We start from the raw sequence: 14,434 nt of genomic DNA, 5'->3' as shown, positions 1-14,434 counted from the left end.
GTAGGTTCGATCCTGACCCTGACGCCTGTATATTTGGAGTTTGCATGTTCTCCCCGTGATCGCGTTGATTGTTCTCCGGGTCATCCAGTTTTTTCCCTCCACAGCATTTAGCTGCTATAAATTTCCACACGATAAGCCACTTTGTTGATGTGTCATTTGTGGCCAGGTCACTTTTGAAAAAGAGCTACATAGCACAGGGGGCCTTACCTGGTAAAACTAAAATATTTTTAACAGTTTTATTTTACTCCTCTTATCTCTGCTGGTAATTTTTTTTGCAGAAAACAAGTGGATAATAACATTAAATTGCCACGTTACCACTCTCATCCGCATAGAAAATTGTGATTATGAAGCCGCTTCGTTATTCATTTTGGGTAAAATCGCAGGTGACCACAGATAATAGGAAGAAATAGGGTCGTGGATAATAGGGGAGTTCTTGCGGATCCTACAGCTGTCACCGATAAATGGCGATCAGATTACTGTGCCGCGCATAATTGTAAGCTTGTATTTTCCTGTGTATGCTTGTATTTTTGGATCTATGTACTCACAATACATCTTCATATGAATACGTTTTATTAATCTAGCCTGATTCTGTCAATCCGCCGCTGGACGCACGAGGGCCATGAGGGAAATATTTCCCCAAGTGGGGAGTTGGTGATGGTTGGCAAGACCGCAGAACAACTAATTTTATACTGCCGAAATCGTCGGGTCTTTCCGTGCAAATGCGGTATTAGTGCCTTTGCACCCTCTAAGTCCGTGGATTTGGCAAGCATCTCTTTATAGCTCGTGCAAATGTGCTGCTCCTCATAAAGCTGAACAGAAACCATCCACCCCGAGCACAAATTCCACCACTGTTATTCAGTTACAAAAAAAGTGACCTTCAATGTGGCTGCATGGCTGGCATACAACCAGACGAGTTAAACCAGCCAGACAAGTCTCCAACAGCGTTCGGCAAGACAAACAGCTCGCATATATCCAAAGCTCCTGTTTTCAGGGCTTTAGCTACAACACAGTAATTGTCAACATTGTTTTCACCTGGTTTATTCCAACGATGTGCTCTTTTGATTTGGAATACAGTGTTTGTTTCGGTGCCAATATGCATGTAAGCAGGAGTGGAAGAATTAATTTCACATTTGTTCAATTTGCTTTGAAGAAATTACATTTGACACATTTCTGTGAGTTGTCCGACACAATTAACTTCCCTCCCGCACTACACCCAACTCCACGAGTCAATTAATTGTCTAGCTTCAGTCACCATTTGATGCCAGATTCAATTACTATTTTGTAATATTGCAACTACTGGTAGCACCTCTAGTGGCTGCAGAGGTGGCATGAATTCATTTGGTGCAACGTACACGGGTGTAAGAAACATCGACTCTTACACAGTTGGGATGCTATGCAGGTATAACGAGATTAATAATCAATACCCAATGATAAATATATGCATCGTTCCACTGCTATATAAAGATGCATTCATGAATCATTTGGAAAATATTCTACTGTATTATATTACTAGGCCATGTGTGTTTGTGAAAATGTATTATGCAAATACATAGTATGAACATTATATGCTAATGTTGCTGATATTTAATTTATACTTGTGGCGCAAACAAAACTCTAAAAGAGGCAGAAGAATATAAACAAGGCAAACAGGAGTGAAACAAGTTGAATCAGGCCTCTGAATAATGACAATTCATCACATCTCCAGGGTGGGGGTCTGGGAGACGATTAATTGTTGAATAGCCAGTGGCCAACATAAATGGTACATGTATTGCTGTGGCTTTGAACAAAAATGTTTGATCGAAAGTAATTTCTTTAGGAGTATTGTTTTGCCCATTAAAAGTCATGCATTAATGAAACGTTGCACGAGAGAGAGAAAAAAACAAACACAAATTACAGCTCAGTGTTTGGACAGCCCAGTGGCCCTCTCTCCTCCAGCCCTCGCATGGAACTCTTTGAAACGGCAGCAGTAATTACAGACCAGGTGCCTTCAATTACATTTCCTCACAAGCCTGCGCCAAAAGCGAAGGTTCTCGTTAAATCAAAGGCATAAATACAGCCATCTCCCAATAGGCTGCTGCAGCCTGGATTCCCTGAGGGCGGTTTTCTTTTTTAACACAGCAATGCAATCACAATTGCTTTTCTTCTTCTGTTCAAAAGAATACGCCCGTACGTATCCCTGCAAATGAAGAGGTGTTTGGGCGAGTGTTTAAAAAAGGTAAAGACGTAGCCCTGCAATAACTGGGATACACCACTGTCGATGAAAGGGCCTTCACCAGACGGAGATGGGATGGGTGGGGGGGTTAATAAACTTACGCCATCGTTTCAAGGGAAACCGAATCGAACCGGAAACTTCTGGATCGCTAGTCCAGTGGTCTAACAAGTATGGCGTGGCAGCGTCTGAAAGAAATCGAGTTGAACTGGATCTTTGTGCGAACAGGCAAAACAAAAGTAATGCTGCAAAATGCAAGCATCCACCTCCCTTTAGGAGGGGGATGCTGGCATCTCTCTCGTTTCACATGCTGGCTCAGTTTGGCTAAAGCGGTCATTTTCTGCCACAAAGCAGAGCCCTCTGATCGAATTTCAACAATTCTTCAGTGGCACTGGGCAGAACGACAAATTACATGACCCTTATAAAATAAAATCAAGACACTGCAATGTAACGATGGATATTTAAATGCTATCATATTAGCTTCATCATGATTTAACAAAACAATAATTGCGAATGCCCGATTTCAATGTTATTTAAACAGAACTATAGTTCTTTGGTTCTTTCGGTAAAGTCACGTAGAATGAGAATAAAATAATAAATTGATAAAATAAAATAACGCAATAAAATTCTCACGACGTTTCGGCCACAACACAAGCGGCCTTCATCAGGTGAAGGGACGAGACTGTCTGGAGGACACATATGTATTAAACACGTGTATATATGTATTAAACACGTGTATATATGTATTAAACACGTGTACAAACAAACAGATCTGCCACTGCTGATGAGGCTCGGGCAATCAAAACCACTCCAGGGTTTGCCTCCTCTATAAATCCTCCTGCACAGCAATGTCTGGAGGGCCTACATTGACTTTTGTTTGGTTTATTTATAAGCATTACATTGCTTCATGGAGAGGGTAAAACTTTCAGATCCAATGATGCCTTTATTAATTAAAGTATGTAGGATGTATGTGGAACTTATTTCGCACCGTACGTAGCCAACCGTGCTCATCGGAGGCGGGCTTGAGCAGGACACGTCGCGAGATAGATGAGTTTCGAGAGGAGACGATAGACTAAAAGATCCACCGTGGGAATGGGAGTGATGAAACCAGCTGGTGTGCAGAGGGGCAAGATGGATCGTTGCATTGTAAGGCCGATCGCTTGTGTTGCGATCGAAACGTTGTGATATTGTTATTATTTTGATTATTTTTTCTACGTGGCTTTACATCAAGACCCAAAGAAAATCAGTGAATGTTCTGGGTAATATGCCAGTACCGCAGGGTCCACCGTGTCTTCACAGGCAGAAACGTGACAGGAGAGGCCCAGAGGCTGGTGGGGCTAAAATATGATATAAAAAAACGGTTGTTTGTTTATTTATTATTTTATTACAAATATTAAGTGTATGTTAAATAAATAAATAAGGTTGACCACATAGGTCTGCATCACAGCACTGTCGGGCATGAATGAAACTTGGGTTCAGAGCTGAAAAAAAACGCTTTCCATTTTGGTTCTGGTTTCTTTTGTCATCGCCACGCTCGGCCAACAATGCAAACTCTGAGGCATTCAAAAACGTCTCAAAATATCAGGGGCTAACTTTTCGTTGAACAAACCTCTCCCAACGTTTCTAGAACGTAAGCCGCTTTACGCGGCAACGCTACGTATGTAAACTAAACACCAAATAAGCTCGACACATTACAACAACCTTGGTGCCTCTTCAGCCGCCTGATCAGACACCGGGTGCATTTGCATGCGGGTTGAATTACACAGCGTGGCAATGACTGTCTCTCATGCAGCGGCAGTATGCAGTGGCCGGCCCTCGCCTGCGGTTTGGCTTGCGTTGTTATCGTGGTGGACAGCCATCAAGGGAGCCCAACCCACGTTTCCTGTTACAGCTTGAGAGAGAGACACCAATATGGCAAGCTTGAGAGAGAGAGAAACCAATATTGCAAGCTTGAGAGAGAGAGAGACACCAATATGGCAAGCTTGAGAGAGAGAGAGACACCAATATTGCAAGCTTGAGAGAGAGAGACACCAATATGGCAAGCTTGAGAGAGAGAGAGACACCAATATTGCAAGCTTGAGAGAGAGAGAGACACCAATATTGCAAGCTTGAGAGAGAGAGACACCAATATTACAAGCTTGAGAGAGAGAGACACCAATATTGCAAGCTTCAGAGAGAGAGACACCAATATGGCAAGCGCCGTAAAAGGTGGGCCGCAGTTCACGCAAACAAAAGACGTGACGTCTCCCTGCAGGCGACTTTCATCCCGTGTACACGTTACAGCCCTTTCGTCAACCCGCCACGGGACGAGGGCCTACCTCTTCCGTGTAAGGTTATGGGGGTTGTTTGACTTGGACTGTACTTCACCACACTGGCTAGTGAGCGTTAGTGAAGGTAGGCAGCATAGAAACACAGTTCAAACGTGGGATTTGCCTGCGCTGCCCCTTCGCATGCGTGGTGGTGGTGGTTGCCCATCCGAGCACTATCCAGGTCCAAGCCCTGCTTAGCTTCCAAAATCTGGCAAAATCGGGCGCACTGCAGATGATTTAGTCACAGGCTATTTTCATACGAGCAGTTTCTTAATTTCCAGGCACGGATGTTACTAACGTAACAAACCTTGTTTCCAAACTCCCGCTGCTGCTGCTTCCGCTGCTCCTCCACGTGAAAAACTTTTGAAATTGTTCACGACGGGACCAAGAGTTCCCCGCGTGCGAACAACCAAGTGTCGAATTCATTATCCGTTAACAATGACTTCTACGCGCGTGCTCCATGCATCAGCCGGATTCCTTTGCATCTCGTGAAAGAAAAAAAAAAGGAAAATGCTGATGCTGCCAACATCACTTGCGGCAATCGCAAAATAACCCAGTTAGGGACGTAAAAAACATTCCTGACCATTTGTGGAGAAGGAGCAAATGAGCAAAAACACGGAGCAAGCACTCATGGCCAACTACTCCACTCTGCATTGTTGACGGCGCCAAAGGAGTCAAAGACCGCAGGAATAAAATCACTCAAGTATCATCCTGGACACACGACCTGGAGAAGAAGCAAAGTGCTCTCGAATTGAAATTATGTTGTTTGTTCTCAAAGTAATTCCCCCGTGTTTTTGTACAATTTTTGTAAGTAAATGGCAAAACAAAATGTTGTGCACTTACCGATGCAGGCGTGCACACGGACTGACAGCTTGGTGCGCAGGATAACAGTGTGCTTTTTCACCTTCCTGTAGAGGAGAGAGAGAGCAAGGGGATGACAGTACTTTCACTTGACACACATGTTCAATTTTGGTTCGCCGTAATGATGAAGATCGGATGAGTCGACGTCAAAACAAAAGTCTGAAGCCGTTTGAGTCGGTGCACGTCAAATTATCTTTGTTTAACAGTGTGATAAAACAGGCATATTTGTATTTCACCCCGTAGTAAAACATTTATTTTACTGATCACTGAGCATAATCTATTTAGAGATTTGTAAATGTCAGAGTGAAAAAAAATCCCACGTTTTTTTCTCGAAATGCCAACCACTTAAATACCAGTGCAGGGGCACTGTAATGGAAAAAAAAACCCCATCAGGTTTTATTGCACACACACAAACACACGCGCACAACGCAGCAGGGAATTGCGTTTGAGTTTATATACTCAGTACCATGGAGCATTTATGATAGAGAAGAGTTCGTTCGGCACTGCACGTCATTTGTGTGCCGGGTACGAACGTCGCGTGCTCGTTTTTACCAAATGCAAGTAATGCTAAAGCAAGACTAGATAGGCACCATAACACGATCCCATCAAGTGGCTCAGCCACAGAGTGAGCCGCTCAAAATGGTAAGAAGGTTGCGAGGCCAAATCCTGGTTAGAAGGGGTTGATGCCGCCCATCTTCCCTCTGGAGTCAATAAAAACTTTGTAAGATTTTGTGGATAGGAGAGCTTTCATCATTCCCTACCACCCTATAACAACATAAGAGTTATCACCACTGGCTGGCTCGTGGCTGTAAACAGGAAATGAGCACCACCTGAGCAGGGAATCGCTTTGTGTTTCCATCAGATCATGAAAATCGAAGTGCTAACTTTACAACAAGACAGCAAACCCGATGTACTTGTAAATGGAAGTTCGACAAGGCTATGACCTCACCCGCAAGACCTATGAACAAAAAGCCCTTCACAACATTCGCACTGAGTGACTGGAATCTGCTCTGGCACGCATTTACTCTGTATCAAAAATGACATTTAGCACTTTTTTATTTTCTAGCTTTGGCAATCCGTAAATATTCTACCGGCAACAACAAAACGAAGGGTAGGATATTTTTCTGCGTGGCTGGACAAGTGCGGGTCTCCAAGTATGTGCCGGGCAGGCAATGGGCTCAAGTAGACGCTTTGATCAAGGCCAGCGAAGGTTCAAGTGCGTGCATTGCAGAAGGCACGAGAACCTGAAGGGCACAAGGAATGAGGAGGACACAAGTGATGTGTGGGTGGGTACTGGGAATGCAGAGTGGGGTGGGGGGGGGGGGCTTAGCAGGCAATGGTTGTTAAGGCGCAGTGGGAGAGGAGATGGAGGGACAATGGAAGCGAGTCAGAGGGGAGGAGTGCTAGGAGGTGAGAGGAAACAGCGGCAGTATAAGCAGCAACAACAGCAGCAGCACCACCCACCCATTTTGTTCTTGGAAGCCATCGAGGTCCTCAATCTGCTCGGCCAACGTGCATTCGGGATCCAGGTACATGGACCAGTGTGAAAGCTGCAGGGCACAGTCGTCCAGCTGTAAAACACAAACACACACCCACACACGGCAACCCCACGACGGTATTACGCTGCGTCCACACGCACCTCTACAGGTGCCGGGCGGGGGAGGAGGCGTTCAAGCTGTTGTGTGGGTCCGTGTTGTCCACACAACAACTGCATTCTGGGTTGGGCAGCCCGACTTTGAATTCAGGGTACTCCAGTGCATCCCGGAATTCGCTCGGAAGTGACGTCATTGACGACGTGGTACCTTTTGCCTTGCCTCCAAAAAGGTTTGCAGGCGTTGTGTGCAAAGTATTCTTTAAGCAGAGGTCGCAATCAAAATTTACCACGAGATAATGTAAAGCCACATTCATCGCCAAACACTCAACATGAGCACCAAGTAGAACCGGCTGGCTCTGTATAGGTTTTGGAGTTCTACTCTCCCGTCCTCCGATGCGTTTTCAGGTTGTAACACGTTTAGTTCAGCATGATGTCCGATGTTTCGCTCCACGTGCTGGGAGCTTCTTCAAGAAGTTGAGGAACAGTGCTGCCCGCTGCTGCTGGTGTAACACCCGTTCTAGATGCCCATCGGCTTCATCCTCGCAAACGTTTTCGTGCGATGCTCTTACTGCGGCAGCAGCGGAAGAAGAGCTAGCGTGACACGTAGCTTGCTCTCCGGCAGCAGCTGGCAATGACACATGATCGGTGGAGAGAGCCCCTGAAATCGGTTCTTGAAGATGCTCGCAGAGCGCGCGGCAAAACTTGGCAAGCCACGCCGATCAACACGTGGTACACCCCAAAAACACATGAGAGGGCCCACTGGGATGGTCTCTGTGCACGGAGGAGTTCCCTTGTTAATCACAAATTTGCCATCCGCGAATCGCATCTGAAACTCTACACTGCTGTGATGAGATAAAGTGATGAGAGAGAATGTGATGTGATAATGTGATGAGAGATAAAGTGATTAGATAAAAAGATAGGTTTTCGTAGACCAATATCATTCTCAGCAAAATTTGCTATTTACGAGCATCTCTGGAACGTATCCCTCGCGAATAACGAGTCCTCTACTTGGCGAGGATGGCAGTGGCTGACAGCACTGCTGCACCCTATTGTCTTTTACACACATACATAGTATTACATCAGTGGTGGCCCTGGTTCTAACGCTGTCGGTAATGGTAGTCATATCATCCGAGGCCTAAGGGATACATTTATTGTGCTGGCAATGCAAAGCTGTCAAGACAAGCATTCATACATTTTGCTGAAAACTGCCCAGACGGGTGCTCTGATATTACCTAGACCAATTTGCTTATAGGCTTCAGTAGTCTGCGGATGGCACCTCATGTATAACATAACCAGTTAAATTTCCTATCACGGTTAACACAAATGGAGGTACAATTAATGAACAATTCTACTTTTAAGTTAGCAGCAAGACGACAAATGTACTGCATTGCTGTGGTACTGCATTTTAATAACTTGGCGACACAAGAGGCCACGTGTAAATCGCTTCGCGTAGCGTTGTATCCTTCGAGTGAGGATGCCTTGCAAGTCTGAACAGATCCAGCAATGATGTGCAAATAACAAAGCCCCAGGTGGGCAGACTCACTGGGATGTCCTCTGCCGTTTTATTGCTTTCATTAATCTGCACTTGGCTGCCACGCCGCCGTAACGGTGTATCCAGTTTAAAGTCAAAGTGATTCTTGCTGCAATGAGGAATGAGGCCCAGTGTTCGTCTCCTCTTTAACAGCCCTGAGACACATTTTGATGGCTAAGGCCCACCGAGCTATTTAGCTCTTTTTTAGAAGAAAAACTGGAGTACCCGGAGAAAAATCCACACGACCATGGGGAACGCATCCAAACTCCAAATATACAAACGTCAGGGTGTGGGTATCGAACCCACGACCTCCTGTAAATACGGCGAGGTAGTAAAAATGTTGCCACCATAGTGTTGATTTCACCACAACGTGGTACATATTTTTCACCAACCCTGGCAGGATTGATGGACTGAGCATTTATTGCCCAATGGGGTTTACCTGTGCCAAAATAAAACCTTGACCCCAAACCTACTGCTGAGCCACATGGCCGGTTAGTAGTGTATCAGGCACTCGCAACATCTGCGCGCTGCCCTGCACCGATAACGAAATAAATGTGCTCTTTGTTTGTGGAATACTGAATAAAATAAAATGGCATTGGGGAATTGTTTGAAATTGTGCAGCATTGATCAAAAGTGCAGCGCAGGATTTTTACACTCGGACATGCGCGAAAAAAGGACTCTGCAATGGGCACCCTCCGCAATGTGCACCAATAGAAATGGCGCATTCGCCAGGAGCGTCAACTGGTTGTCACCATAGCTATTAATCCACCAGTGGTGAGGTGCAAGTCCAAGTTCCAGAAGAAACAATTCACAACTGTCTGGGGCATGGAGCGTTGGCACAGTGGTTAACTCTCTGCACAATTAACCCGAAAGTCTCAGTTTCATTCCTGGCCATGGCTAATGTCAGAACCGGTTCTGGGTCCACCCTATTCCCTTCAACAATTATTGTTGTTGTCATATAACCCTTTTCATGATAATCGGATTAATAATAGAATAATGTGCTCACGTTACAGATATGGGTCACGGATGGAAGGTCCTCACTGTAAAGGCAACCGGCTTGTTTAAATGATCACACAATCATGCGGTAATGCTCACCCCTCCTTTGATGAAACTGGGCAAGTCGAGGAAATTCCACATTTATATGGCTGTGGCTCTGCTTAGAGTGGCCCACACAAAAATATTACATCAGCAACTGTAGCTAGCCCATTGAGTAAAACAAATGCTGTTCTGGCTTTTATTTCAACTATTCATACAGTGAGGGAAAAAAGTATTTGATCCCCTGCTGATTTTGTACGTTTGCCCACTGACAAAGAAATGATCAGTCTATAATTTTAATGGTAGGTTTATTTGAACAGTGAGAGACAGAATAACAATTTAAAAAATCCAGAAAAACGCATGTCAAAAATGTTATAAATTGATTTGCATTTTAATGAGGGAAATAAGTATTTGACCCCGTCTCAATCAGAAAGATTTCTGGCTCCCAAGTGTCTGAGTGCTCCTAATCTCAGCTTGTTACCTGTATAAAAGATACCTGCCCACAGAAGCAATCAGATTCCAAACTCTCCACCATGGCCAAGACCAAAGAGTTCTCCAAGAATGTCAGGGACAAGATTGTAGACCTACACAAGGCTGGAATGGGCTACAAGACCATTGCCAAGCAGCTTGGTGAGAAGGTGACAACAGTTGGTGCGATTATTCGCAAATGGAAGAAACACAAAAGAACTGTCAATCTCCCTCGGCCTGGGGCTCCATGCAAGATCTCACCTCGTGGAGTTGCAATGATCATAAGAACGGTGAGGAATCAGCCCACAACTACATGGGAGGATCTTGTCAATGATCTCAAGGCAGCTGGGACCATAGTCACCAAGAAAACAATTGGTAACACTACGCCGTGAAGGACTGAAATCCTGCAGCGCCCGCAAGGTCCCCCTGCTCAAGAAAGCACATACACATGCCCGTCTTAAGTTTGCCAATGAACATCTGAATGATTCAGAGGACAACTGGGTGAAAGTGTTGTGGTCAGATGAGACCAAAATGGAGCTCTTTGGCATCAAATCAACTCGCCGTGTTTGGAGGAGGAATGCTGCCTATGACCCCAAGAACACCATCCCCACCATCAAACATGGAGGTGGAAACATTATGCTTTGGGGGTGTTTTTCTGCTTAGGGGAAGGGACAACTTCACCGCATCAAAGGGACGATGGACGGGGCCATGTACCGTCAAATCTTGGGTGAGAACCTCCTTCCCTCAGCCAGGGCATTGAAAATGGGTCGTGGATGGGTATTCCAGCATGACAATGACCATAAACACACGGCCAAGGCAACAAAGGAGTGGCTCAAGAAGAAACACATTAAGGTCCTGGAGTGGCCTAGCCAGTCTACAGACCTTGATCCCATAGAAAATCTGTGGAGGGAGCTGAAGGTTCGAGTTGCCAAACGTCAGCCTCGAAACCTTAATGACTTGGAGAAGATCTGCAAAGAGGAGTGGGACAAAATCCCTCCTGAGATGTGTGCAAACCTGGTGGCCAACTACAAGAAACGTCTGACCTCTGTGATTGCCAACAAGGGTTTTGCCACCAAGTACTAAGTCATGTTTTGCAGAGGGGTCAAATACTTATTTCCCTCATTAAAATGCAAATAAATTTATAACATTTTTGACATGCGTTTTTCTGGATTTGTTTTGTTGTTATTCTGTCTCTCACTGTTCAAATAAACCTACCATTAAAATTATAGACTGATCATTTCTTTGTCAGTGGGCAAACGTATAACATCAGCAGGGGATCAAATACTTTTTTCCCTCACTGTATATCTTATTAGGTCTCCTAGATATGTGGATAAGGGGATTTTCATAGACCTAGCATGTAACGGTACATTCCGTCTAGAGAACAATCCTGAAACGGCATGTCAATCATTATCAGCAGCAACCATGATCTATCCACTGCTGGATGAAGGCCATCGCTCATGGACCTCACGATGGTTGCCACTTCATCATAAGCTTCGACCACTGGCCATAATCCCTTCTTGAGACGTGTCCTGCCAAAGCCCAATTACTTCATTAAGTAAATGTCATTGTACGAAGAGAAAAACAATGATTTAATCTAAGAAAACTGCAAGGTTGGACTCAAAATTATTGTAACTCGGGCAATTGTTCAATGGGAATGAATGCAACAAACATGAAAGACGTTTATCCCAGACAGCCAAGCTAACATTCTCGGCAGTCAATAAATGACAAGAGATCACAAGCCTGGCATCATCACTGTTCCACTCTGCAGGACAATTGCACTTCAGAAATTACTTTCGCGTGAGCACCAAGCGATGGCTGTACTATGTCCACCAAAAGCAGCCACGTGTAGCTTTACAGACACCGTTTTGGGGGGCAAGCGCTGTCAGTGGGCACCTATTAGGGCCTGCGGGGCACGCGTGAGTGTCATGTGGCCAACACCAGGCCCCACACGTCTTTTCTGAAAGTGTTTATGTTTTGCAAATGTTCCCACATATCAAGCGTTCAGCCTCTGGGCCTCTCCTGTCACGTTTCTGCCTGTGAAGACACGGTGGACCCTGCGGTATTGGCATATTACCCAGAACATTCACTGTGATATTCTTTGGGTCTTGATGTAAAGCCACGTAGATAGAAAAGGAGGTCTCATAATGATTTGAAGCATGTTTTATTTTCAAAATGGAAATATGATTTGGGGGGGGGGGGGCAGAGCTTTGTGACGTCATCTAAGGGGGGGGGTCTGACTTTTTGTGTCGCCGTGTGACGAGGGGGGGGGGGGGGTCAAAAATCGTCCATTTATGGACGGCCTCTAATGATAGTCTATGGGTAATATTCGTCTCTGGAAAATGTTAGTCTCTGGGGAATGTTAGTCTCTGGGAAATGTTAGTCTCTGGGAAATGTTAGTCTCTGGGAAATGTTAGTCTCTGGGAAATGTTAGTCTCTGGGAAATGTTAGTCTCTGGGAAATGTTAGTCTCTGGGCAATATTAGTGTGTGGATCATAAGCTGTGGTAAACCACAGCAGTCAGTGAGTGCTACAGTGGTTTACTACAGGGGATCAGCAAGACTGCAAGGCACCGTCCGTCTCTCTCTCAGCTGAAGCCGTCTGGTCGCGGCGAGCATAACCTCGGTCATCGAACTCCCGAAACACATTTGCTGACACAATAAAGTTTTGTTTGGGCTAGATCGGCTTAGATCGATAGAACCCCCCCCTATATTATGGATGATATTGGTCGCGAAAGTCTACGTGTTAAACGAACCCTGTCCGCCATCCCCCATGAGAGAATGTTCACTCCCAGGCATCGTCACCGGTGCGCCTCCTCACCTCGTGCGGCGGGCGCAGGAGGCGGTGGATGGCGATCAGCTGCTCGCCCACGGCCACGTGCAGAGCGAAGTGCACGTCTGGGGGCCGCGATGGCTCTGGGAAGTTGGTGCTGTTGAAGGGGTCCGTGTCGTCTATGAACTGCACCCGGCACAACAGCTCCTCCAAATCTTCCATGTCTCTCTCTGGTGTGTGTGTCTATAGACAATGTGGCGGGGGTTATGTACGTTGTACTGTCTATGTACGTTGTACTGTCTATGTTCGTTGTACGGAGCCCCGCGTATAATAATGTTGCTGTAAACTTGTTCAGCGCGGCAGAGCGCAGCAACTGTTGTGGGGGGGGGGGAGTGATTAACTTCGCTAAAGAGCCATTATTATCTTTAGAACCTACACCGACTATACGTTCCAGGTTACGGCAGTTCTGTATGAACAATTACGCGCGGTGTGTCTACAAGCAGCCGGCTGCTGCGGAACCTTCTTGAACGACGTAGAACAACTCACGCCTGTACAACGTCTGTACAACGTCCGCAGTGCAGGCGCTCTCGCTGTGTGTGTTGTAGGAAGCGCCGAACGAGTCTCGGCTTCCTCCTCCTCCCCCCCTGCTAAATAATTATGGGCACGATTATCATAAAGAATGGTTGGGGTGGAGCGGTGAGTTCGCTTCCTGTGTCGGGCGATCTGCCTTCCGTAAAGCACGAAGAGCAACATCATCTGTGTGTGTGGGTGCCATTAATGGGGGTCGTTGCCAGAAACGTCGACTTTGGGGCCGTCCATAATTGACGTCACGCGATTTTGACTGCCCCCCCCCTCGTCACGGCGTCACAAAAAGTCAGACCCCCCTCAAATATGACGTCACAAAGCTCTGCCCCCCCCCCCCCAAAAAAATATATAAAACCGCTTTAAACTATTGTCATTGTAGTGCGTATTTAATGTGGCGCTGCACTCTGATGTTGTAGGAGAAAACATTTATTAAAACGTATATTTAATTAAGTAGAACGTGTTGTCTATATTTACCTAAAGTTGCGCATTTTGATGTGACGTCACATTTCTCACCCCCCCCCTCGTCACACATCGTCACAAATGTCTGACGCCCCCCCCCCCCCCAGGTGCGTGACGTCATTTATGGACGGCCCCTATTGTACCCCCACCCATCCGCTCCTCCCTTTTAAGGCAGAGCTATTGACGAACGTCTTGAGTTTGTGTTGTTCAAACGGCAGTCGCCAACTGAGTTGTTGCACTACCCACCACGGCTAACATCAGTGGCCGAGATATACTGCACCTGAACTAGTCCTGAGCCTGCTCACCTAGGTCGACTCAGCCTTAAAACATCAATAAGTCGTGCAGTGCGGATGGCTGGATGAAAGCCACCATTCGTGTCTGTGCTTGTATGTGTCTGCGTCCCCGTTATGTAAACATCGCCACTGGGGAGACAAAGGCGGTCGAGCGTGGAGCTGGCCACCCAGCCCGTCGCGTGCCGTGTTGTCATTCATAGGTGCTCGCTAACAGCACTTGCCCCAACAGGCGCATGAGGCCGTACGGGATCTGCGTCTTGTTCTGCCGTGCCAGCCTTCATAGGTTTTCGCTCACAAGAACGTGCCGCTTCAACCTGTTGAA

At 46.1% G+C, this 14,434-nt stretch overlaps 1 protein-coding gene across 1 annotated transcript in view; it reads right to left on the bottom strand.

Annotated features, from left to right (window-relative positions):
• Positions 1–13,572, bottom strand: part of LOC116946004 (FH1/FH2 domain-containing protein 3-like) — a 69,919-nt gene extending 56,347 nt beyond the window's left edge. The window contains exons 1-3 of the mRNA XM_076069607.1: positions 12,824–13,572; positions 6,844–6,950; positions 5,362–5,426 (exon numbers count right to left, since the gene is read on the bottom strand). Of these exons, the coding sequence (XP_075925722.1) occupies positions 5,362–5,426; positions 6,844–6,950; positions 12,824–12,997 (346 nt within the window). The 5' untranslated portion in view covers positions 12,998–13,572. The remainder of the gene's footprint in view (positions 1–5,361; positions 5,427–6,843; positions 6,951–12,823) is intronic.
• Positions 13,573–14,434: the final 862 nt, after the last annotated feature.

Source organism: Petromyzon marinus, chromosome 25 (assembly GCF_048934315.1).
Source record: "Petromyzon marinus isolate PM22_M1 ecotype Great Lakes invasive population chromosome 25, UKy_Petmar_22M1.pri1.0, whole genome shotgun sequence".
In the NCBI taxonomy this organism is placed as follows: Eukaryota; Metazoa; Chordata; class Hyperoartia; order Petromyzontiformes; family Petromyzontidae; genus Petromyzon; species Petromyzon marinus.
The sequence above is the reverse complement of the archived record's forward strand: the minus strand, read 5'-3'. Positions and strand labels throughout refer to the sequence as shown.